This window comes from Chiroxiphia lanceolata, chromosome 4 (assembly GCF_009829145.1).
Source record: "Chiroxiphia lanceolata isolate bChiLan1 chromosome 4, bChiLan1.pri, whole genome shotgun sequence".
Lineage (NCBI taxonomy): Eukaryota > Metazoa > Chordata > Aves > Passeriformes > Pipridae > Chiroxiphia > Chiroxiphia lanceolata.
Genome location: NC_045640.1, coordinates 13,310,147 through 13,337,082, shown reverse-complemented (window position 1 = coordinate 13,337,082; position 26,936 = coordinate 13,310,147). Strand labels below are relative to the sequence as shown.

At 44.7% G+C, this 26,936-nt stretch overlaps 2 protein-coding genes across 7 annotated transcripts in view; both read right to left on the bottom strand.

Annotated features, from left to right (window-relative positions):
• Positions 1 to 10,924, bottom strand: part of CRMP1 (collapsin response mediator protein 1) — a 50,208-nt gene extending 39,284 nt beyond the window's left edge. The window contains exons 1-2 of one of the 3 annotated variants that reach the window (XM_032685096.1): positions 7,322 to 7,676; positions 6,533 to 6,610 (exon numbers count right to left, since the gene is read on the bottom strand). In XM_032685096.1, coding sequence (XP_032540987.1) covers positions 6,533 to 6,610; positions 7,322 to 7,360 — 117 coding nt within the window. In that variant the 5' untranslated portion in view covers positions 7,361 to 7,676. Of the gene's footprint in view, positions 1 to 6,532; positions 6,611 to 7,321; positions 7,720 to 10,112 lie in introns of those variants that run through there. The other 2 variants (XM_032685095.1, XM_032685097.1) reach the window with 2 other exon arrangements.
• A 4,650-nt stretch (positions 10,925 to 15,574) lies between these two features.
• The window catches only part of C4H4orf50 (chromosome 4 C4orf50 homolog), an 87,685-nt gene continuing 76,323 nt past the window's right edge, over positions 15,575 to 26,936 (bottom strand). For all 4 annotated transcript variants that reach the window (XM_032685011.1, XM_032685010.1, XM_032685008.1 and 1 more), the window contains one exon: positions 15,575 to 18,898. The gene's annotated coding sequence lies outside the window, so the exon portion shown is untranslated. The remainder of the gene's footprint in view (positions 18,899 to 26,936) is intronic.

The window sequence follows — 26,936 nt, the reverse complement described above, 5'->3', positions numbered from 1 at the left end:
ATATAACATTGTCCTTACATCTCCAGAGCAACAATAGCTGCATTCTCTACAACCCAGATTAGTCAAGAGCCCTGAAGATGACTAAGGATTTTATGCTAAACAGCCATTTGAAAATAGTTTAAATTCCAAATCCACCTGTATTTCCAGTTCTCTGTCTATAAGTGCATGTGGTTTAAAAGACATCAGATCAAATGCAATAGACATAAAACAGCATTTAGCTACGTTATCACACTTGCAGCAAAGACACTCATCTTCAGTCTTTTAGCATTTGAGAGGCAGAATTCTTTATTATTAAGGCTCTAAAAAGGCCACTGACAGTTACAGAAGACACAACATCCCCAGATTAGAGTGAAGGTACAAAAAATACAGATTGATATTTTTATTGTCTTTGATTACCCAAATCTCCACAAGAAGATTATTTGCAAGGGAGCCCTTTCTCAAAGGCTAAAGTCCCACTGGCAATCAGTGGAGGGAGACACTCAAAACTCCTCTGTGGTTCCATGCATTCCTTCTTGCAGACTTATTTCCCATCATATACAAGACACTTACTTTTTTTTTTTTTGGTGGATGTATTTGGCTGCCTTTTGTCAGAACTGGCCAGATTCAGACCCAGCTGTAATACAATACAGTTAAATTACCTTTTACTTTGCTTTTAGCAAAGTACTTACAAATAAGGAACATTTTTGAACTTAATGGCAAAAGAAGAAAGACACCCTTCCCAAGAGGAATGTTTGCTTAAAATCCTTTCATAAGGATCAAAGAGCTGTAAATGGGATTTCATGAAGTACTGTCTGCTTATAGAAGATCTGCTTTTAATCAGTGCTATCCCTCCTTTTGAATTTCACGTCTAGGCTACCCTCCATAGGAAGTAATTTTTAGCTAGAGTGAACCCTGAATCAACTCCAGAAATTCCTTGTAAAACACTCTATCCTTGAGGCATCATTTCCGATAGGTCACTAATGGAGAACCCTGCTTTTAAGGTTCTTTTTAATAAATATTGGTATATGGCAATTAATTTAGGAAGGATTATGTTGATTGTAGTAATACTGTATCTTGGTCTATAGCCAATGTATTCATTCATCTTTATTCATTTAAAAGATCTGATGTTCTTTTGTTTCCCCTTTCAAGACCTGACTTTTTATTCAACTGGCAGTTTTATTGCTTAATCACACAGTCTGAAAGGGCTACTCCTACAGCTACCAACTCCACAGGGATTTCTTCACTGTAAATGTCATCTTTGCTTTGCTTTTAGAAAGGAAGCACAACAAACATCTTATTCATGACAATATTCATTGGCATCAGCAGGGGTTTCACCTAAGTATGGGCTGGAGGGCTGAATCCATTGCACTGTATGTTGCTATACGCATCCCTTGGGTTACACACAGGTTACATCAATTAGAGGCAATCTCAAAATCCCAGGAAGCCATTCACAGGAAAGCTTAAGCTTGGGAAAAAATAACAGACATTTACAGCATGGTTGGCTGCTGGCTGCCACTGAACTGAAGATGTGTTTTACCTAAGTTCTAGTCAGAGACCTTCATCAGGTTACTGGGACATATCTGCCTTGGCACCAGTCACAGTCAAAATCCAGCTAAGACCATAAAGAATCCCTTCTCTGACAGAGGTCGTGGATGCAAGGCAAACAGAATAGTAGAAAATGCCTTTACTATGATTTTAGCAATGATAATTCATGATTGATTAAATGCACTGGATGCACATTGTTTGCACTCAGACACTTTCCGCCTATATTGCCTCACATACTGTTTCTGCCAGTTGTGATGCTTGTTGTGATGCAAGTTGTGATGCTTGCTGCCTCCTCTCACATGGTATCAGCGCTGGTTCACAAAAAACCCTTCCACAGCCTCTTCATTCGAGCACTGCCTACTCCTTTAGCCAGCCATGTGCAAGGTGGGCAAGGGTGATCAGCTTTACTTGGGTCCTCACTATTACACACAGAAGATTATACATGGAGTGTAGACTTCACTGAAGTCAGCAGGGACATTTATTATTCAGTAGTAACATAAGCATACAAAACCATTTCTCTCTCCCATACGTACAAAAAGCAAGTTTATCTCAACTAATGCTCAAGCGCTTCATAAGCCAGTGGGCTCTCCGGGCTCCCATAAAGGAAAATGGAAGTTTCCCCCTTTTACCATTTATATAATTCTTGATTATGAAAGAAATGGGAGTGAAGCAGACAACAGACTCTGCCCCCTTGTCAGGAAAGCAGTTCATTGGCAGTGGTCGCTCTCAGTATTTGTAAGAAGATTCAGACAACCACCTCATTGCACCCACTGTCTTCTCTGACAGCCACTGTCCCCTTCCCAAACCTACCCAGCTCCCAGCAAAGCACAGCTCAGCTCCCTGTGGTGCCACCAGCTACAATGCTGAAAACACTAATGTCCTTCTGAGGGCACTGACTGATGAACTTGCAGTGGCAGCTAAAGGAATCACTGCCCCAAACCCTTCTTTCTGTCCCTCTGCCAAAGGTTTCAGTCTCCACAGATATGTCCCCAGAAGGACCTACTCTGAATGTAATTTACGTAACCATATGGAATTGGCTTGAACACTGTGGCCACTTCCCCTATAGAAAAAGGACATGTCACAGAATGATGGAAATGGTGGCTGGAAGTCCAAAAACTTATACTGAAGCAACTAAAGCATCTCAACAGCTGCCAGGCTTAAGTCCAGTCCACTACGCAATGTGAATTCACAAATGTACATCGATGGACAAGTAAACTGAGAGAGGACAAGTCTATTAAACAGATACAGATGGGAAAGTGTAATCTTGAAGATTAGGCAAATAACAAAATTACGAAAAATAACAAAATAACAGATTACTCTTACAAAGAGTAAGAAGAGATCCAGAAGTCCCAGGCCTTGGTGTTTTAAAGCAGGACAAAATGTGCTGTCTAAATCAACCCAAATCTGGCATCAATAGCAGAATAATAACATGAGACAGTGTTCCCATGCCCAGCACTCAGTAGGCTTTTCAAACACTTTTGGCAAGTCACACACCAATCTGAGTGTAGCTTCATACTGTTAAACAAAGGTGGGTGGTAAAAAAGCATGGCCAGGGGAGATGCAGAATAGATTGAAACCCCGAATAGATCCAAATCTACACAAGGACTTTGGTTCACCATTCCAGGTACTCACCATGTCTTGCATCTGTAGGACGTCTCCCCTCGTGTCCAAAGTGAATTAGCTGGCAGCTCTCTCAATGTTTCACACCAGAACACCTCACATTACCCCAGCATTTTGTTCAGGCCAGATAGTTTCTGTCCTGAACTAGTGTCTAACACAGTAGAAATCTAGACAAATTCATTTTTTCTCTCTCAAAGTGTTCTGCTGTCTTCAGCTGAAGTCTACTTATTTCTCATGTCTCTTCATATCAATTCAAAAAGTAACAACTAAAATTATTCTCTGTGCCCACTCCTCTGAATTTCTTCAGCCTCTCCATTTTTCTGCATCTGCTTCTTTTTTCACATTGTGCTAGCTCTTCTCTTTTCTTGCTATGCTCAATAGTGAGAGCCTTCCTCTGTAACACCACATTTTTGAGCTGTCTCCCCATGCCTTACAGTCTGTCAGCTCAGGACCAGCAGTGCCATTCCCCATTCATATGCCAATTCTTGGACCATTCCCAGGAAGATTATTCCCATTTTCTAAGAGATTTAGGCACCATTTTCCTCTCCCAAAAGCCTCCTTACATTTGCTTTGGTGACTAGCTACTCTGCCTTTGCTCAGTAGAATTGTATTCACACCTCCTCTTCACTGAGCTCAAACAGATTATGTTTTAGTGGGTGCAGTTGCTGCTGCAACAAATGTCCTGCAACATGCATTTTACATGCCACATGCCTTTTTTAAACAGTGCTTTGTATATGCTGCAATTTTGAGTTCATCTAGGCTCAGGCCTTGCTTGAAAAGTGCCAAGCACTACCAAAACACAGAAGCCAAAATAAGTTGTAACAGATATTTCAGTGTCATCATCTCTGTCGATTCCCTGTAATGTGCTGCACAAGAGGAGTATAATAGCAATGTTAAAAGCAATGAGCAGGGGGGTATATCCTGGAAAATCTGGTCTGCATGAGAACGACCTGCATAACTGAAGCACAAAAGATTGCCATCTCATGCAGAAAAACACCTCATCAATGGTGGCTGTCCATACTACACAGGCTGAGAAATGTACTCCTGTAGATGCACTCTTGGCCACCCTTCCATTATGCATGCCCTGCTCCATCCCCAGCTAACACTCATGAATTAGTGGTTTGAGACCCCCCCTTCCAAGGACTTCAACACAGTGCAGAGGACATGACTGAAGTGTTTCAAATACAGAGGTCCTTCCCCTCCCACCGTATTTACAGCGAAAGGGACCCAGTTTCTCCACTGTGACTCACATCTGAATTGCACCTTACACTGGAGCAGTGCTTGTGTTCCACTAACAACAGCAAGCCTGGATGCTGTGTGGGATGCATAAAGGGCAGCATGAGAGTCACAAATGGGACAAACTGCAAGAAGCATGAACTTTCAGAAACTGAAATGGAAAAGAAAAAATGGGGCAGATGACATGAAATGAAATTAAATTAAATAAAACAGGTGCAGATTGGTAAATGAGAGTAGGGAGATGCTCAGTGCCAAAGGGGGCTATCTGCAACACGGTGTTTCTACCACAAGGGAGAAGGGAAGGCAGGAATAAAGCTGCTTCAGGGAAAAGGGGTCAAAGGGGTATCAGTCAGGCCCTTCTGTCTGAAAGGAGTCAGGAGGCAAGGCATGGTCACACAAAGCACAATGAGTCAGTTATGCCCACATGCACCAAGGGGAGTAACCCAGAAAGGATACCACAGGGTTGCCTTCCCAAGAGTGGTTATCTGCTCCCACACTGGTCAGAGGGCAAACCAGTCTCTGCCTCTTCCTACACAAAGTTCCCGATACTGCAGACCTGATCCCAGAGAGAAGTTTTGGCCAGCTACTGATTACTGGCAGTGCCTGTGGTTGGATGCTGTGGCACGGTGCTAGGTGCTGTTCTTGTGTGCTCAGGACAGCTCCTGGTCCCATGCAAGGGGCACAACCTGGTGTGGGAAAATCCACAGCAAAGCATCAGAACACAGGACACTGTCAAAAATTAGTTTCTCACTACTACCAGGCACTGGTGTAGCTCCAAAAAGCAGGAGTGTGAGTGGGGGGAAATGTTAAGAACAGTAACAAATGACATTTTTATATGATTTCATCATCACTGTTGTTGCATACTTTTACAAAGCATTTCCTTAGAGCCCAGAAGGCTCGAACCTACAGTGTATTTCCTTAGTGGCAGGATGAAACATCAAATTTACCACACTGGAATGGGGATTCAGACAGATCCTGTGGGCACTTGTGGGATGAGCAGTGTGCACAAGGTATAACACAGAGTGCCTGATTTGCTTTTGCTGAAGGAGAAGGGCCAAAAGCGTAAAACATAAAAAGGAAAAAAAAAAAAAAGGCAGTCCAGCCCTGATGCCTGCCAACTTCACTAATATTAATTTATGCCTTTGATTTGGCCACAGAACTCAGTACTAACATTAATGAATATTCATTTATAGAAGCTTCAACACATCCCATTTCAAAGAGAACAGGATGAGGTTTGTTGTTTTTTTTTCCCAGCAGTCCTCTCCCCGGAGAAGGAAATTTGTGAGAAGTGATGAAATTAAAACAAACTGTTGATTCCAAGGCAAAGACTCATAATTCTTCCAGTTTCTTATTTTATTCCAAATTAGAGAGCAAAGAACTAGCTATGGGTGGGAATCTATTACACTCCAGCTGTCAGCAAAGGTCGAGTCATGTACAAAGCACTTGACATCCAGAGGATAACCAGGGTCTCCCCCAGCCCAGACATGCCCTGAGTAACTGCAAGTCACACAACACGCTGAGGACCAAGACAAGAGGAGCCATCACCCAGAAAGCCACTGCAACACCCAGGCTCAGCCTTGGCCACCAGGCACTGCTGCCTGTTGATAGCGGAGACATGTATAAATGCAGTACTTCGGTATCATAAAGCTCTGCTTTTAGAAGGAGGCTGTTCCCCTCCAGACCAAATATTTTGGCTGAAGGATGTTTTTTGAATATGGAGAAGACCTTGAGGTGCTTACAAGCCTTGTAACGCTGCCTCCAGTAACGCCGTTAACCACCAGGTTTGCTCAGGAAGGTGCCACACCCACCAGGCAGGCGCTCTTCATCCACTGAAACTTGCCCCGTGCCGCACTGTGCCAGCTTTCTAGGGAAAGCTCCACGAACCCAAGCAATCTTTGAGCTCACCCCACTTCCTCACTCATCTCTGCCCCAGGTGCCACAGCAATCGTGACCCCATCATCCACTGATCCAGCCACCCAACAGGAATACAGACAGCAACCTAAAGACCAACACAGGTGCTGGGGAAAACCTCTGCCGTATTAGCAAGCTACGGGTGTGACTTCCCTCAAAACATCTCTCCTCGCCAGCTCTGCCTGCTCTTTATCCTAGTTCGTATATCCCCAGATCCTGCGTACATAGGGAAATCACATACTGTATCAAAGAACCCGGGTCCTTTCTTTCTGGCATGGAAAGCACACTCTATCGTAGCTCTGCTTGGGTCTAAAAGCATCTAGCGGGAGACAGGCACCGACAGAAAAAGAATGGTTATGATTAACTCTCTGACTCCTGATCCCCACCGTGCCTGATGTATTAATAGCGCGCAGAGGTGTCGGTGCTGGCATCATGGCGCTCTTTGATTTTCCACGCTTCCCCCCACCCCCACGCTCCCCCACCTCCCATTTCTGCGCACCCCCAGCCTCCTCCCGGCCCGCCGCCCCCTGCCCCGCCGGGGGGCTGCGCTGCCCCTGCCCGCTGCGGGGGGCGGTGGCAGGGGCACGTTGTGCTGCGGTGGTCCCCTCCCTCTTTTGTTCTGCCTCGCCCGGCGGCCGAGCCTCCCCGGGCCCGGCTCCTCGGGAGGGCGGCACCCCCGGCCCCAGCAACGCAGGGACGAGCCCCCCGCCGGCCCTGCCCTCCCCGCCCCGGGCTGCAGAGAGCACACAGCGCTGAGCCCCGGCTGGGCGGTTGGGCAACGGAGGGGAGGGACAATACAATTAAAAAATATAATAAAAATATAATAAAAAATTTAAAATAAAATAAAATCACTCCGCACCCAGAGCTCCAGCAGCAGGAGGAAGGGCGCCGGCGCCCGCATCCCCCGCCCGGGGCAGCCCCGGCCCCGCAGCCCGGGGTCTGCCCGCCGCCCCGGGCACTGCGCGGCCGCGGCGCTCCCGCCGCACGTCCTTCCCCGCCCCGCTAACAAAGGAGCGCCGGGGCCGCTTACCGTGATGTGCGGGATGCTCTTCTTGCCCTGGTACGACATGTCGGTGTCGGCTCTCGCTAGCGCCGGGCGCACGCAACGAACCCGAGGAGCGAGCCGAGCCCAACCGAACAACACCGGCGGTGCTGAGAGGAATAATAATGCGGAGCCCAGTCGGGTGATGGGGCGGGGCAGGGGCGACCCGGCAGAGCGGTGGAATGGGGGCGAAGTTCCGTCGCCCAGAGGAAGGGGAGCCCGGCAAACCCGGCACCTTTTTTTTTCCGGCTGCAATCAAACAGGGACGAGGCTCCCGGGGGGGTCGGCGAGCGCTGCCTCTGCCGGCGGCAGCAGCGCCCTCCCGCCTGCAGGTCGGAGCAGGATTCGCTCAGCGCAACCCAGGAAGCGTTTCCTTCCCTCCTGTCCCCCCACCCCTCCGCCTGGCCCCCCTTCACAGCCCATCAATCCAGCCTCCCTCCCTCCCGCACCGGCGCTGGGAAACGCCGCCCCGCCACCGCCCCACTCGCACGCTGAGGTCACCGGCGGGTCCCACGCGTGGGCTGCCGCAGGGTGGGGACAGCGGGGGGGAACCCCCGGCGGTGGGTCCTGCTGCGCAGCACATGCCAGTGGCACTGCCCGCGCTGTCCCCACAGCACTGAGCCTGATGGCGCTGCCCTGCGCTGTTCCCATGGCACTGACGCTGATGGCACAGCCTTGTTCTGTCCCCTGGCACTGCCTCTGATAGCCCTGCCTGCTCTGTCCCTGATGGCACTGCCTGTTCTGTCCTCACCAATGGCTCTGACTCCAAGAGCGCTGTCCTGCTCTGCCCTCCTTGTCACTGGCCCAGTGTCACACACCCTGCTCTGTTCTGTGCCCAGGGAGGCCATGGGTGATGGCACAACCAGGCCGGGCCAGGTGGATGCTACGTCAGCAGCTGCAGGAAAGGTTAAGTGTCTAGTTGAATCCCTTCTGTCTTTTTGTCTCACAGGGTGCCTCCCTTTTTGTCTCACAAGGTGCCTCCCTCCACCCATGGTGCTTGATTAAGGCTCCATGAACAACTGCAGGAAGGGTAAAAGGCACTGCAAAGTTGCACCGAAGTTAATCCCTCCGCCGACGCACTCTGGGACTCTTAGCACAGCCACCCCTGTGACATACACATACAAGGCATTTACCACCCAGGCCACATCCCTGACACATCTTCCCCAATATCACCACTTGAAGCTTGTAAAAAGCTCTGGACACCATGGCACAGGGGTCACACGTCTGCTGCTTACAGTGCACCTTCTGAAGCCAGTGGCCAAATCTTGCCTGCTTTACCCCTCACCTCCTCCTCACTCCACTTTGGTCAACTTTGCCAGCATAGTGGGATCCAGAGAGTTAGTATGCATTTGTGCTCACTACCCTGAGTCCCAGAACGAACTAGGAAGCAGGAAAGATGGGGAGGCAGCACCAGGGATGTGCTAAGATGGGGTGTGCTGTGCCCTCCCACTGCCCCAGGGTCCTGATGGAAAAAATGGGAGTTCAGGTGAGCAGGAAAAGAGAAGACTGCACTGCAGCTGGCAGCCTCCGAAGGCAACCCTGAGGTCACTGCAGAGAAAGCAGCAGCATCCCAGGCCCGCTCCGGTGTCCCACTGCAGCTGGCACTCACTGGGCTGCACGGCAGGCCATGTGCCACCTGCACCCAAGCCCCAGAGCAGAGCAAACCAGCACACCATTCATGCTCAAATTGAAGAGGGGAGAAAAGAGTGGAAAACTCTCAGTTTAGCCTGTGGAAAGAGCAGAGCGTGGACAAGCCATAGAGGCTCCAGGCTGGGTACTAAGGGAAAGGGTGCATCCATGCAGAGACATCACTGCAAGGCCTCATTTCTTTCTAAGGGGAAATCAATGACAATCCCAGTTCCCAGGAGAGCCAGCCTCCGGGGTCTGCCTCCAGCCGGCGTGCCACTGACAGAACTAAGATGGAGAAGCACAGCTGTCAGGGGCTGGCCAGCCCCACCGGCTCACTTTTCCCTTGAGTCTACAATATGAGTCCAGGTTGCAGCTCCAGAGGTGCGGAAGCCAGGGCAGAGGTTTCGGCCGATCCTCCGGCCTTCCGCGCTCCCTACCGGGGAGACAATGCAGGCGCACGGGGAGCCGGGGGGAGCAGGGGCAGAGTCGGGGGAGGGGAGGGACCGGGGCAGATCCTGGGGCTGTGCCTGGGACAGGGCTCCGCGGAGTTTCCCCGGCGAGCTTGGGAGTGCAGCGGGCTCGGCTTTGTTCCGGGGGGCGGAGGGGAGGTGCCGAGGGACCCGAGCTGCCCTCCAGCCCCCCGGCACGGGTAGGAAGGGAAACGGAGAAAACTCATCGCCATCACTTACAAAGGAAAACGATTTCTCGGCTCCCTCCCGCTACCGCTAAGCTCAGCCAAGTGAGGTAGTTCAGGGGCCAGCCGGGCTCTTCCCGGAGCATCAGCGTGCCGGGGAGGAGAGGGCCGCGCCTCCCCGACCTGCCGTGCCGAAACTCCCCCGCGAGGGTGGCCCCTGTCCCCCTGCGCCGGCGAGCGGGGCTCTGCGGCACGGCTCGGCTCAGCTCGGCTCGTCCCAGCATAGCACAGCAAGCTCGGCTCAGCTCGGCTCGTCCCGGCTTAGCACAGCAAGCTCGGCTTAGCACAGCAAGCTCGGCTCAGCTCGGCTCGTCCCGGTTTAGCTGCCACAGCAAGCTCAGCTCGGCTCAGCTCGCCTTGGCTCGGTAGAGCACAGCAAGCTCGGTTGGGTTCTGCTCGGCTCACCCGGCGAGCGGAGGCGGCGGCTCCCTCCCCCCCTGCCCGGGCCCCGCTCACCTGTCCATTGTCCTGCCCCTGCAGCAGCTCCTTCCCCATGGGGTATTTGATCTCCACGCCCGGGGTCTTGTCGTCCCGGTCTCCCGGGGAGCTGATGACGGAGCCGGAGATCTCGCTGATGTCGCTGGCGGTTTCGCTGTAGTTGTCCCCTCCGTCCAGCATGTCGTGCCGGCTGCCGCTCCGCGGGGTCCGGGACCCCTTCTTCCCCACGCTGTAGGCGTCGAAGTCGATGGTTTTGTTCTCGTAGGCCCCTTCCACGGAGGCGAACATCCCCCCGTATTTCTGCCGCGGTGTCTGGGCTGTCGTGCCCGGCCTAGCTAGATACACAGGCAGGTCATCTTCTTTATTCCAGTTCCTCTTTCTCTCGGCCATTCTCGCTGTCCGGATCTCTCTCTCTCTCCCTCTCTCTCTCTCTCCCTGCCTCCCACTTCTCTGCACCTTCCACTACCGGGATAGGCTGTTAGTGACCATAAAAATGAATGGATGGATGCAGCAGTGGCGAAGCTGGGTTGGCTGGTGGGCTCTTTCCCTTAGGGAGATGCAAACGTTAACCTCCCTCCCCCCTCCCACCCCCTGGAAAAAAAAAGGGGAAAAAAAAAAAAAAAGAAAAATTAGAGAGAAGGAAAGAGAGAGAAATAAATCCGAGCGGAATTTAAAAATAGCCGTGTTAGTAAAGAGCACGTGAAAATAAAGTACAAAGAGCGGAGCGGAGAGGGTGGCAGAGGCAGGTGATTGGAAAGCCCCTGACGAATGGGAAGAGCAGCAGCGATTCCCCGACCAGGGACCGCAGTGCACAGCTCCCCCGGTATAGAATGATCCGGGGGGCGGGAGGCAGGGGGAGGAGGCAGGGAGGGCGCCCGCCGCATGCACACACAGTCGGTGCCAATGGGGTCCCGTCCTGCGGGCGGGCGGGCGCCGGTCACCTGCTGATGGCGTGGCTTCGGGCGAGAGAAGAAAAAAAAAAAAAAAAAAGACAAAAAAAAGAGAAAAGCTACAAAAGCTACAAATCTTCCCCAGTCCCCCCGAGCGAGCCGGAGGGAGTTTCTCCCACTTTGCACACTGACACTGCCCCCGCCCCCCTCCGCGGGAGAGGCTGCGGCGCTGCCCGGGCGGGGCGGGGGGGCGCGGCCGCGGCAGCCCCCGGTGTGGCCGGGGGGCGGGCCTGCTTCGGTCGGCGGCCGAAGGGGGAGCGGCGGGGAGAGGAGAGAGGGGTGACTGGGGTCGGGGAGGAAGCACCACCAGCCCCAGGCCCCCGGGCAGTAGGGCTGGCGCTGTCCCTGCCGCAGCAGCTGCTGCCCGCAGGGGTGGTGGCGGCTCTGCTCCGCCCCGCCGCCCCCGGCTGCCGCTCCCCCGCTGCGGCGGCGTGGGTTGGGCGCGCAGGCAGCGGGCAGCAGGGCGGAGGGAGCTGGGTGCGGGCAGCAGGGTGCAGGGTGCGGGCAGCAGGGTGGAAGGTGCAGGCAGCAGGGTGGAAGGTGCAGGCAGCGGGCAGGGCGGCGGGTGCCTGCCCTGACACGGAAGTGATCGCGCCGAGCGCTGCCTGAGCCGCCAGCCCCGCCATCGGGCAGGGGGCGCCGGGGGGCGGTGGCTCCGCGGGCCTGAGTGTGCGGCCCGCGGACCCAGAGCAGCCGGCGCGCCGTCCTGCCGAGCCCCGAGGGGCAGCGGGTGTCCTGTGGGGCAGGGGGCGTCATGTGGGGCAGGAGGTGTCCGCCGAGCCCCGCGGAGGGCGGTGAGGCGGCCGTGGCTCCACGACCCCCCCTCGGCGCGGCGGGAGCCTGGCGCGCCCCCGGAGCTGTCCCTTCAGCACCCGGGGAGGCTCCCCGGGCCGGCAGCCCTCGCCGGCTCCTGCCTGGCTTTAGCCTCGGCAAAGAGAGGCAGGCCGGGGGCGGGCTTTCGTTTCGCTGTGAGGGATGCAAGTTCCCAAAAACTAGGAGGGGTTTTTTTTAAAGCAGGAGGGGTGGAGAGTGTGTAACCCTCAGGTCTCTGCACAGCCCACTTCAGAAAGTCTGTATTTACACACCTACCTGTCTAACAGTGCCCAAGGAGATCATCGACCGAAATCACAAGTCCTTGGACACTCCTCTCCTGCACATGCAGCCAATCTCAGGCAATTGTCACAGCCTTAGACTACCCCAGGAGTTACATAAGGGACATTTTCTGTTGCTCTGAAATAATATATTGGAAGAAACTGCTCTGAGATTAATTACGCGACAAAGCAAATTTGAAGCTTAGTGGATCAATCACAAGGCCTATTTACTGCTCATGTACAACAGGTTTATGCTGTTTGAATACAAGCCCAGCCACACAGGACTGTTGTCTGTGTACCTGGTGGTCCTTGCACAATAAAAATTGCAAGCTACAAATCAGGAAAAGTGGGAGGTTAAAGACAGAGGTCCCTGGGATTTCATCAGAAATGAGTCCACATAACCATCTTTCTCATTAACAAGTACCCATGGACCTAGACCATGTGAAAAAGCAGTAATGTGAGATAGCTGAGCATTGAAAAAATGCATCAAAGGAAAACATCTTTCTTTTCTGCATTTGTTATAATGCAGAGGTACATGCTGTCTTGAATGCTCTGTGTGTGCATTTAACACTGTGGGTGTTGTTCACATGAGGGGAGTTAGGAAATCAGTAAAAATTTCACTTATTATTGGTTATTAACACACTGATTTTAATCATGACTGACATTTCTGAGAATATATTGCCCAAGATTCCACAGCTCACTTAATAAACCATACTTCCACATTAACACATTAATATCATATGGAGGTTTCACTGGTGTGTGAAAAAATAAGTATAGCTTGTAGGATATTGCATTGTTACTTCCTTAAAGTCTTCTCTTGTATGTGGGCAAATATTGATTTTTTTTTTGTTCCTGATGGTAACATTGAGATTTATCGATCATTTTGGAAAAAAAAGAAAGTCAATTTGTTCCTCCACAGTACACCAAACCCTGACAGTGAAATATGTAGATGGCACATGGAGTGTGATGTGTGACCTGCCTGTCTTCACAAATATTGGAAAAATTATTTATTTTATGAGTTACTTCTTTGCAATCAAGAGATTACTTTGAACCTCCAGAATAAAAACTTCTGATGGTCCCATAGTAGGTCCCGTATGTTGCACATAATACATGTGTCTGCTAAATAAAGAGCATCTGTTATTTAACATCCATAAAACTAAGAAAGATGGACTCTGTTTACACTTGGGATCTATTTAGATAACATTGTTCAGGTTTCTAAAGCTGCTCAAGTTTTTCTGAATAAAAAAGAATAATGCTATTTTTGCAGTATTAAGTTAGGACATTCATCTTAATGCTGATACATAAGGAGACCACAAGACTCAGAGAGCATGTCAAATCAATGCTTAAGAAAACAGCATTAAACTTTCTAGTTACAAGGAAGCATAAAATCATACCAGTGTCTTTACTTTTAAAAGGTTGTGTTGTTTTGTTTTGTTTGGTGGTTTGTTTTTTTTTTCATACTTTAGCCCTTAATTTATTAAAAACTAAGTGTTCTAAGACACCAGATACATACTGTCCTTAAGTTGAGTAAAATTGCAGTTTTAGGTACTATGGAAGCAGACCCAGTTACAACCTGATACCCTGTCACCCTGTGAGTTTGCCTAAAAAAAAGTATGCAACTTTGGAGGAATACATTGCTTTGGTATATTATCCTGCAGACAGTGCATCCCATCCTGTCTTGACCTTGCTTGATGAAAAGAGAATGGAACCTGATTGAAAGTGCACCCTCTTCCTAAAGGACCTTTATTCCAAATAGCCTAGATGAGAGAGAGCAAAAAAGCTAGAGATATACTTGCTTCACACAACAAAAGATCTCACATACTGGCTTGGCTTTAGTTGTATCTGGAGCTCTTCTTGCAACAGTGTGAACATCACGAGCTAGAACAGGACTTGCCCGGTGCGGGGGCTCAGAGAATATGCAATGTACATTTTGCATCTGTTTTTGCTATTCTGCATTTTGCAACAATCAGCAGACAAAAAAGCCATGAACAGTTCAAAGGGAGTGAGTGTGACAGAGACAAAAGTTTTCTTTCTCCCAGAAGAGTGACTTGAGCAGCCAAGTCACTGAGTCAGTCTCCCTCTCTCCTCTGCGTGACTGGTGTATCTCTGCCAGCAGTGTTGCCCTCCCCCACAAAACCCTGTCCCATGGATTGGTGATTTGGACTGTCTCCTGGCTTGTAGGAACTGTGGATACAAAACACTACAAGCTGGGGAAGGCTCTGGTTACCCACTTTCTGAGCAGTGATCCAGTTTATAGTATTCTGCTAATTCATGTTCATTCCATTAAATCAGCTGAAGTTGAATGGCAGCTCATCCACCAAGTGGAGCAAGACCCAGGTGTAGCAGTTTTCTTACTCTATTAGAAGACCAGCTGACCCCTTTCTCAAAACTGAGAATTCATGGGTTGCTATCCATGGATACAGTTATATTTACAGATGTCTCTCAGAAGTTCTTGTCACCATTTTAAAATAATAAAATAATAAAATGATGAAGTTTTTAATTTAAAATATGCATACATTTAATATACAAAATTGTACAAATTGTACATTTGACTAACATAGAAAAATACATCTTGTTAACAAGATAAAATGTCAACGTATCTTACATAATTTAAGTGAGAGTTACAAATCTGTGATAATCATCAAGTAGACTTTGTGACTTCATTACAATTCTGTATTGTACCTACTTACAATGAAAATGAATACATATGTACAGTTGATATTAATGACAAATGTCTTAGAGTGGAAAACTTTGCTGAAAAGTTACCCAGAAGGTTTTAATGGAACAGTTAAAATATGAGTGGCCTCTCTCATACTACTGAAGCTTCTCACTTAGCTGAAATTAATTTGACACCCAGTTACAGAGTGGTCATGGGTCAGAGTTTAAATCTTTTTGCATTTATTTACAAATATCCCTCCCTCCCCAGTCTAGCTGGTACACCTGCTTAATAAGTATGACACCATAAACCCCAGCCTTTTTGTGCATTCTTTGGTATCTCGTTATATGAATTTGTGGCCCTAAAAACTGATCTTCATGACTTCTGATTACCATCCCTCTGTTGGCTTTGCAGAGTTAAATAGTTGTACAGCACTAGAGCTCAAAAGCCAAGAACTCCATACATTATTCATCCCAAATTACTCCTTAATACCTCAGGAGGTGGGGAAATATTTTTGTTTCAGTCAACAAATACGTGCAGTAAGTCTTCACTTCTTGATTTACACCGTTTCCTTTTCCAAGTTCCAAACAAAAGGCAGAAGTGTAATTTATAAATAAGCTATAAAAATCTGTTCCATGCTGGGCCTTGTCTCACACACTGCGAGCCATGTAATGATTTTCTTTAAACTATTTACATATTCTTTAATACTTGCTTGTCATCACAGGGAGCAAAGCAGAAGACCACCACCAGTCTGATTTTCGGGCCTTAATTTTTTTTTAGTTCTTCTTTTTTTTTTTTTTTTTAGCAAATTGCTCTTAATTCCTAGAAGATAAAATTCACTCATGAGCTAAAAGCTTATTCAATTTTTCCTAAGAGCTGCTTAGGACCATCAGAGAGTACATGAATTGCCTCACGCAAGCTTTTTTGGCACAGGAGTGGTTTTCATCTGTTAGCTACATTTTCCCTCTTTTTCAAAAAGACCAAGGTTCAGAGAGTAGAGAAATGTAGTTGTTTGGCACTGGTTAGTGCGCACTGCACAGTAACCTCTCACACTGGAATTCATATGCCCATAGCAAACAGTCTATGTTACACAGAGAAACAACAGTGAACAGAGATTTATACCATAGATCCAAACAACTCCAAATCAAGGCAGGTCTCCACAACTACTAATCTCTCTTTTCTTCCCTTATGTGCATAAACAATGTTAAAGAGAGCATGATGCCCATGTATCTATCACTTGTGAGAATTTATTAAGACAAGTAGAAGGAAGCATGAAATATTGGTCCCAGGGAAGCAAGTGGAAATTTGCCAGTCACTTCAGTGGTACAAGCATTTCATCTAGTATATTTAAACTTTCTCCTTTTTTTTTCTTTTTTTTTTTTTTCTGGCTTTAACTGCAACTTGCAACTTTCCTAGTATTCATGGATCTCAACAGTAGAATTTAAGTTAGCTACATTTTTAATTCACATCCTATATAAGAAACAGTATGCTCTCTTTCCTAACATTTGTACAGGGGCAAAAAGTCCTGTCCATAATCCCATGGCTACTGATTTCTAATGCAACTATATTTGGAGCCAAAGGCACAATATATTTTGAAGCAATTCTGCTAAAGCAGGAAAGAGGTTTGAACAAGTTTCTGTAATCCTAAGGTCTGTTCCCCCTCTGCCTCCTTAAGGCACTAAAGGATTTCCAAAGGATTAGTGGCAAACCCAGCATGCACATGTCCCTCCCTCCACCCCACAACAACAGTAAATTCAAATACTAAAAACCTTCATCTGCATGTGAGAAATACAGGCAGATTTATTAAACACAAATCAGACTTTCCACTATTCAAAAGGCCACAAGGACAAACATCAGCCATGCCTTAGCAGGAGGTTTATCCTAGGAACTCTGCTGTGTATATGAAATATTTCCCAGCAACTGTATTATTCTGAATGTAACATGATTATCATGCCGGAGGCAATCATTTTACTTTCAGCATTTGCCATCCACAGAGGTGTGAAGAACAGAATTTGGGATTTAAAGGCTGTGTAAGGAGCAACCTGTAAGCTATATTTTCAATATCCTCCAATGGTCTATACAGTACAGTATACATAAATAAGTGAACTACCAAAGAAATAATATTTTCCATGTAACACTGCCCATTTTGTCTATTTAAGGTGATAGAAGAAGATCATATTTACTTACAAAGAACTTTGCAGCATCTTAATTTTGACTAAAGAATTTGGTCAAAGCAGTATTGTGCATATAAAGCAATCAGAACAAAGTGCCCAATTTTGCATTCTGTGAAAGTTTAACACAAAATGACAATACATGTAAAGCATATCCTGGCACCTTTACCATAGATAGCATATTAAACAAATTAACTTCTTCTTAGTGAAAGAAAGTCAGACTCTATAACAAGTAGACAACACTTTTCACTGTAAGGCAACTAGAAAATAATAGCTAGGCTCTCCATCTTAGCTAGCAATCTCACATTGAAAGTTTACTCCTCTCTTACAGTGATTTGAGGTAAAGTTGGGATTTTAATTCCCAGCCCTCAGCCACATGAATTGCACCCACTAGTCTATCAATTTAATTAATAAACAGACTTTTCCAATATCAGTGAGACAGTTTTCATATTAGGAGGTGGTAGAATTTCAAGGACATGAACGTGGTACAAACCGCAAAGAATAAAGTGTGTTCTACATTCCTTATGCTAATTGTTCTAAAATGAAACCAAAAGGCAGAAACCCTAAGATGTTACAAAATAGACAGCTTCTTCACCAACATTTATAATTTATGGTGGGAGATTATGCATAAATACTAGGAAAGAGGCATGATATTTTAGTTCAACACTTAATCCAGAAGGAAAAAGTAGGGTTTAATTGCTTGAGTGTTGTAAAATTGATGTATGTTTTCAGGTGGATAGTATGCAAATGGATAGAAACCTACACATATGTCATTGCTTTATTTTAGGAACTTGTAGTTAAGCTTCAAGTGTTACCATGACACCGTGTTATCTTGTTACTAATCGTAATCTAGAAATGCACATTACATTAATCTGATTTGGGATTCCACGGTTTATTATTCTCCTGCTTCCTTTTGAAGTATATCTGTAATTGCTGGGCAACTAAGCATTGCGAAGACAGCACATCCTAGCAGTTAGCTCAACATTAAAAAAAAAAAATGAAAATACAAGTCATAAAACAGTTATCAAAACTGAAATGCATCACAACATAAGAGGCAGTTTGAGAGCAGTACCCATGGCTGCTGCCGCTCAGGTCAGCATGAGTATTGCCGCTGACTTAACAGTGCTGTGTGCCTTTAGTTACAGAATGGATGGATGTACACATACAACCCCTGATCCACAAGTCTTGCGCCTGTATCCGCATCTCCCTGCCTTCAAAAATGATACTCGGAGATGAATAGTAAGGGGTTATGGGTGAATAATCTGTAGTGTGCAGCATGACTGCAAAATGTGTTTGCACCATGTGTGCTATTACCAGCCAGTGTGCACAAACACACCTATTTCAGGAAAAGCATGTATGCCTGCAAATGCCTTTTCTGAAAGTTAAATTTGGTGTGGCCTATTCATGCGGTTGAAATACTCAGAGTATTAGGACACAGCACTTTGATGTTCCAAGTGCCTCTCAGCGCATGTGAAGTACGTTCCCAATTCCTACTTACCCTTGTAAAAATGCCACTCTGTCTCATTTGCTAAACAGTTTGTACCCTCAAGTATGTGTCCTCAGAAATACTAAACATCCCAACCCAGATCAAAGGCTCTTTCAGAAATTCTCAAAGCCATACGAGGCTGAAGATACTACATGCCCATGCAGGCAGACCATGAACACAGAGATTGTGCTTAACTTGGTAATTGCTTTAAAATGCAAATGCTGAGATCCCAAGAAAGCAAAACGACACTCAGTCTCAAACCACACATTGGGTTGGCCCACATGACCAGCTTCCACTACAGGAGGTGGCTAAAACGTCGCAGATGGTAATTTAGGGCAACTTCTCATTTTTTCACATAATGTAGCAGCTGCAGTCACCACCAGGGCAAAGCACATTTCATCAGTCCTTGGGAGCTCTACTGCTTCTTCTGTGTGACTGATACATTCTTTCCTGGACAAGAGGAAGGAGGGAAAAAGAAAAAAATTAAGGGAAAAAAAGACAAAAGCATAAGATAAGTATCTGGATTTTCACAATTTAAGGATTTGTTTGTTATTCATTCAAGGTCAAAATGAAGCATTTGGGAAGCACTGTGCCTAGGTGCTTCCATACAGACATAGCATGTTGGCAGCACATTTTAGAAACTGAACTGTTCAAAACCTATTGAGACATTCTCCCATGATTTACTAAGATGAGAAGTACATTCCATACTTTTCCCTTTTGCTACTCCTTCTTGTACACAAGACAAACATCCATTTGTCAATATGGAAATAAACACTTCCTGCCATCTTCCCAACACTATTCCATAACTCCCTTGGCAGGGATCTACAAAAGTAGTCTCTTGGATAAAAATCAATTCAGGAATGAAAGCCATCATAAATCCAACCTTCCAAGTAAGTCCTATTTCTATGACTTTTCTCAGAGAAATATATATCATTTGAATCCTTCCTCAGATATTAGGTTTCAAGGCCTGCAAAATATTATGTCAGGCTGTCATTATTACTGTTAAATATCACCAGTGATGCACTTCATGCATACTTTGGCTGAAACTTGATGTCTACTGGAGAAACATACCTCTTAGTACATGAGGAGTGTGGGAAATGGTAATAACATACAGAATTTAGAAAAATTATATTGTAATTATTATTATTATAATAACCAACTGGAGGTAGTAATTAACTGTCATTACTAAAACATGTCCCATTCACCAACATGCCCCTCAAAACAGAAAAATTAAAACCAGAAAAATTAAAAACTGCAAAAGAAGAGAAACTTTATGGCTTGTACTTTAGGATGGAAAGGTTTTTCCAAGCATGAAGAAAAGAAATGAAAAGAAGTCCTGCAGAGTGGGGCAAAGTAATAAAGGGGAGGTCCTTATTTTTGGAGAAGCAGCTAGATGGGCTATTGTAGGACACAAAACCAGTGAGATATGCAAAAGTCAGTCACTGAGCAAGGAGAGTGCCAGATGGGCAGGAGCACATCAAGGAGTCCTAGTGATGAGAGGCATTTAGAGCCCTTACATATCTCCGAGTTCAAATCTCTGTCTTGGATCAGAAGGTGGAAAATATTCAGACTTGCTTCTGAACAACACCAGAAGCTTTCTGCAACCTTCATAAGACATTATACATTATTTCTGCCTCTGCTGTAGGTGGATCCAAACAAAACTGGTTTTGCAATTTCTTCTCTTTGCATTTTCTAATAAAGCTCCAGGATGTACTGCGAACAGGTAGAGAAAGGGAACACTACTAGAGCCTCCATAGATTATCTTCTTTTTAATTAATGTCTTTGTAGTCCAAGTGCAATCAAAACAACAACCAACAGAACACATTTTCAACCTTTGCTATCCACACCTTCCAAGGTGTCCTTTTTCAGGACATCAGGTACTTCTCCATTCGTAATTAATATTACAAAAAGAAATATGTAACAGCAGAGCTGGTTTTGTATTTTGGGATAGTCTAAAATACATTCCTGTCTTTCCTCCTAGTCATACATGAAGTCTATTGTCTGTGATCCCATCACTGTACATAGGCACTGGAGAAGATCAGAAGGGTGAGTCTCTATGTCCTCCTAAAATGTAGCCTTATTTTGGAAGACAGAGAGGTTGCAATTTTAGTTCTTCAATTGCTTGCACTCGTTGTTGTCAGTTGTCTGTTTACTGACTTGTTCAAATGCCAGAATGTCCCTAAAGTATCAGGTGCAAAAACTAGTGTGGCCAGAATAATGGAAATCTGATTCAAATTGCATTAATTCGATGTTCTTATGGTTTTTTTGTGCACTTTAGTGATCACGTCTTTTATTAATCACCAATTTAAATTTAAACTAAGTTCTCTAATTTTCCAAAATTTAGGATAAAGAATATGTGCCAAACATGCACTGCTAGACTAAGAAACATTTACAAATGTAAAAGTCAAAATTTGCATAATATTTCCTTCAATTTTCATTATTTTTTTCTTGAAATGTTAGCTGCCAATTATATTTCCTTTCTTGTTTCATCAGACTCTTCACTTTCACATTTTTTTCATCCTCTTTGTCTGTCCTTGCTCCTTCCTGTGAGATATTATTCATCCCTCCTTTTATTCTCCACCTGAAGTCTTTATGAAACCTCGTGCTCCTTGCAGTCTTATTTCCCTGACATATTTATCCTCCACCCTTTTCTTATTCTTTTTCTTCATAACACTTATCTATCTAAGCAGTGTGGTAACATAAACATAAACCACTAATGAATTGTTTTGTAATTACTCTGGTCAGAGAGGAAGACTGTGTTGTGAAATGCTTGAAAAAAATAAGAAAGGTCTTCGTGATGTCACTTTACAAAAGAAAAATATCAACAAAACATTTCCAGGGCTTAAACACAAAAGCTGCAGTTTCCAACCATGCAACTCAGTGGTTAAAAACCAGCTGAGTCTTTATCAATAATGGACCTAAAAATTTCAACATGGGTATTTCTGATGCTCAGAAATTTGTTGTCCTATTCTTTGGAAGGGCTAAAGCACATGGTTGAGCAATGATGCAGAGGCTGGCCTTGTGCTCCTTCACATCACAAGCAAAATCAATTTCAGTCACCAGTACAAAGAACTGCTAATGTAGAAGGTCATTAAATAAAACTGATTTGTCTGTGACATTGGAACCTTAAAGGAAACCTTGTACATAAAAGTGATGACTATGCACTGCTCTCTAAGCCAGGACCGAATCATTTCCAGCATAACAAAGATCAGTGATCCATATTCATGCACTCACTTGATGTTCTCCAATCTTTTACCACCCCTCTGAGCCACCAGCATTTATCTTTTCTAGCTGCTCCCAGTCCTTCACCTCTGTACTTGTTCATCCTGTGCTAAGTATCAGGAAACTGTAAGATCAGAGGAAAGAATCTCAGATCAGCCTACTCAGAGCAGAGTCAGTTTCAATGTTAGACCAGTTTGCTCAGAATTTACTTAGCCAAATCTTGAAAACCTTCTTGGAGAATGCACAGCCTCACTGGGCAGCCTCCCACTGCTTGGCTGTTCTCATGAGGTAAATACTTTTCCTATATCCAGTCTGAACTTCTCTTGTTTCATCTTATGCCCACTGTGTCTCACCCTCTCACTGTGCCCCACTGTGAGGAGCCTGGCTCCATCTTCTCTGTTATTCTATGATTCTCAGTTGCCTCCTCACAGATTCAGAAAGGCTGCTGCGAGGTCCCCCCAAAGCTGACTCTTCTCCAGGGTGAACCAGCATAGATGCCTTGGCCTCTCCTCACAGGGCAAGAGCTCTACTCCCTCAAGTATCTAAACTATCACTTTTAACGAAGCTCAGCTTGTTCAGAGATAGATGATACAAGGAATACAAAGTTAAAAATCGTACTGACTGCTCTGCATAAGCTCACCCACCTCAGCTCATTCTGGTGGAACAGAACTAGTGCTGACCGCACACCTCCTCCTAAAGACAGCTGTCCTGTTTGAGTCCTCAACTCCAGTTAATTCCCTGGAGAGCAGGAGTCTGTGCCTACTGCTAGGATCCATGGTCTTCATCCCTTGCAAAGCATAGGGTGGATGGAAGCCATCTTCCTTCCCTTAAGAACAGCAGTAAAAGCATTTCAAAAATTTTCAGAGCGTACACCAAAGTTGGAAAGGAATGATCCAATATAGAGACTTTTAAGACAAACAATACTGGGGCTGGAAGGACAAAAACTAAGAGCTGCGGGATGGTACACACATTCCCAGAACTTCTATGGCATCTTCAGAGAGTGCCTGTGCTCATTTTTAGAATCATTTAGATTGGAAAAGACTTTTCAAGTCATTGAGTCCAACTGGAATGAACGCACACACAGGATCATTTGAAAGAAGATATGAAATATGGTAATACCACTGTAAAAACATATTTAAATAATGTCTGAAATCTGGGATGAGTTTAGGTGGTGGACCATCATGTGCTACCAACTGATCCAGTCTGACAGCAGAATAATATCAGTCAATGCCTACTGGAAACATTTCCTCAGTATGTAACACAGCATTAAAAATCTGAAGTCACCAGTACACAGTGGCTGCTCAGCATCTCAGCTCTAATGTGCAGGGCTAGAAACACCATAGTTCCATTGGTTTCTATCACTAGAGGTATTTAAAATAAAGAAATTGAAAAATTTCAGGGATGAATAAAATTTCTTTATATCCAGCAAAGAAATACATATTTTTGCTATTGTGAACAAATATTTGAAGAAGATACTATAGAACACCAGCTGTTGCTGTAAAATACAAAGGAAGTACTCTGCTGTGTCTCTGCCCTTATCAAGGGTAACAGATTATAATTTTTTTAGTACCACTGAAGCACCACTGGTTTCTGTCACTATTCTAGAGCTACAGTAGCACAAATGAGTGAAAATGCCAGGCATGAGGGCTTGTGCTGTTCTTTCATATTTTACAATGATATTACAGGTATTTTACTTGGTCTAACCTACATAATCATGAGCATCCAGTCATTTTATCATTTCTATTAATTACAAAAAATCAATGTGTCTGTGGCACACACACACTTTAATAGAAAATTATCTACCATAAATTGTTTAATGTGTGCTTTAAAGTGCCTTATTTTAAAATATAAACATCTTAATTTAGAAAACTTTTTATTACCTGGGAATAGAAAAACTGGCAAAAAAAGCAAGTGATTACAAGAAAGGAAATGTTGCAAAGCTGAATTGTGCCACAATATATATGGGATCCCTCTGCTGTTTGGTAAAGAAATGCTATATAACTGAGACCATACTGATCTTTGCAAAAACATTTGATTCCTGTATTTAGGAAAAAAAAAGAAAATCAAATAGTATTCAATGTAGTCTTCTCATTCACAAATTGCTGCTTCTAAAATTCATTTCTATTTGATGGATTCACATTACAGCTCAAGAGGTGTGAATCTCATTAAACTCTGAATAAAGACCTATCGATCCCATTTGTAACCAAAGGCCAACAGAGCTTGCTTATAACTCAGAGGAAAAGAATTGCATCCAAGGGAAAAAAACCCCAACAACCAACTAACCAACCGCAAGCGCTGAAAGCCACAAATAAATTATATTCTCTTAGAATGTTAGAAAATGAAAGTATGTATTTTTACATTTTTGTCTTTCATACAGGTATTCAATACTAAACTGTGTTACATTTATAGATCTGTTTCAACATCATTTTAACTGGCTTTGTGCCAGATTCTTTCTTATGAAACTAATGGTGTAAATAATGGTGTAACTCCGGAAAAATTAATTCACGAATGAGAAATGAGGCTTGTCTTACTCAAATTCTGTACAAAATACATTATTTTCAGTAACAGTAGAATACGGTCAATGTACAACATACAAGCAGTGCTACTATTTAATGTTACAAAGCTCTTCAGAAAAATGGCAGACACTAACAGAGACACTCTTTTTCACACTGCGTAGAAAAGAACGACTTAGGAGTCTTAATTAGGATTGGGTAACCACAGTGAAGAGAGTTGAAATGTGACTCTTATAAATGTGCATGGACAGTTGAACTCACTGCCATGCTGAATATCATTCTGGAAGTTAATTTTTTCTGGTAATGGCCTATCAATATATATACAATATATTTGTTTTCAAAAATGCCTTTTAGAACAATACCCTTGCAATCCTTTGCAGCTTTGAGATGCAAATGCTTACAGAAGAATCCCGATGTCTAACCTCCTGCTCATCAAATATCCCACAACTTTGCAGACAGGCAGCAGTAACATACACACTTATGAGATCAATTCCTAACCCAAAATCTTGAACAAGCAGCCAAAGCTAGCCAGCTTGCCAAGAGGCTTAGATGCTAATATGAGGCAGTTCAAGAATTTAAAACGACAAACTAGGAAACCTTGAAGACTGATCACAGATTGTTGGAACACACACACACAAAAAGGAAAAACCAGCTGGACTTTTTTTTTTTTTACGATAGAGTTCAGCCAGTGCTAGTCCTAATTAAAGAGTGGCCCTATTCCAATTTAAAATAAGAAACAATTAAAACACCCTTGTATTCAAAGGATCTTCCACAAGACTCCATTTACTTTGCCGATTCGATTTTCACGTAATGGCACTTCCTCTTTTATATACCCCAGAGCTTTTATTAGCCTTGAAAATCTAACAGCACTTATTAAATACAGGCCTTTTTTTTTTTTTTTGTAGTAAATTATGCACATGAACTTAGTATTATTTACATTTCTCCCATTAAGACAATCATAATGGATTTAAAGGCTAATGCAAATGAGTTAATGTCATACTGTAGAGGCAGTAACAGCATGACATGTCCAAATACAATGGCAGAGTGATACTTTCTATATACCAGGCACATTGGTTTTGAGAAACATCTCAAAACAATAATGCAATGCAGCTCAATGAAAAAGAAAATTCCAGAAGGATTATCTGGTCAAGTCAAAAATGGAGACAATCCCCATCATGTGTGTGTTTCGCTGAGGTGAGTTAAAGAAATTGCCATTATCAAAAAATTACCAACAGTAAGAGATGGTAAAAAGGACCCACAACAAATACTTCATATCTAGTGTCATTCACTTAGTGCTTTAGCACCATAGTGCATCCAGTTACAACTGGGACATACAGTGTTTCTTCCAGTGCTAAATATGCAACAGACAGGTTGAACCACAAGAGTCCCACAGCTCCCCTCCTCCCCAAAAAAAACCCCCAAGCAATAGAAGCACACTCAACTTTGTTATTTCCAAATCCTTTCCCTTACAGTTTCTCAGAGAAGCACCCTTAACATAGAAATCTTCATGATTAGATTCTACTGGTACTGTGTAATATCTTTTTCACAGAGCAGTTTTAGGGTACCACTGGAACAGACACATTTGCAATCGGTAACAGCCATGAATCTTGTAAAAACATGCTTCATGCCCAGGCGGTAAGTTCAACCATGAAAATCCAAAAGATCTGCTGGGATTGAAGAGCACAACTTGTGAGCAGGACAAAACAAGGCCCCTGGAAGTAGAGGCTGTTTGAGCCCTTCAGTTTCTGGAGCATGCTGTCTCTTTACTAGATGGCCTTCCCAGGCAGTCCTATTCACATCTGCATGGATAACAGCAGCCCAGAAGACTGAGGGTTGTACTCATCTAGGGCACGGCAACCTTTGGGCCAGAGGGGCTTTGTCCTGGGGACAGCAGTGATGCCTGCAAATGAAGACCTGCCCACTGTCCTTCAGGGATTTTAATGATCTGAAAAGCATTACAAATGTCCTACAGAAAACCATTAATTTAAATTATTTGACTGGGGGAGAGTCACAGGCTTTTTTTTTTTTTAAATCACGGTCCTTAAGGCTGGCTCACTCGATATGAGACAAAATTTTATGACTCACAGGAGACTGGAAAAATCAGTAGCAACGCTGCATATTTAGAGTTTAATGTTTAGTCATCAAAGACACTTTCAGAGTTATTGCCTCCTCCTTAGACACATTTTTTTTTAATTGCTACAACAGAGCTGCAGCAGTAACAAAGAAAAATCTTCCTCTAAAATGCACAGTCATACAAGTAACTGATCAGCAGGTTTGCCTTGCTGCTGTCAGCCTCAGAAAACTGGGCAAGCGAATTCACATTTCAGCAAAGCATTTTTTATCTCACTACCTCTCCAACCTTGCAGGAAAAAATGATGCATGGACATCCAATGCAGATAAAACAGCATCTGACAAAGAGGATTTCGAGATGCTCTGCATCCCATAGCAAAAGCTGAGGAAGGCAGGAGGACACAAATATTTGAGCATTTCTGTTTTGCTTTGTTTTCCTTGCCTGATCTTTACAAAGTTCTGTTAAATGCCAGAATACCTGCCTGCTAGAGTAGGTCAGGTTTTATTTTTTTTAAAGTAGTAATCAAAGCAGTATCTTTACAAGTCTATGAGCAAATCATAGGCTTTCTGTTCCCAGATCAACCCACTGCAGATTTGTGTATCAGCCTGCACAGCCCTGTATGCAGAGACAGCGAATGGACAGCTGTGGTCACAGGAGCACCAGGGTGATGGTACCTCTGAAC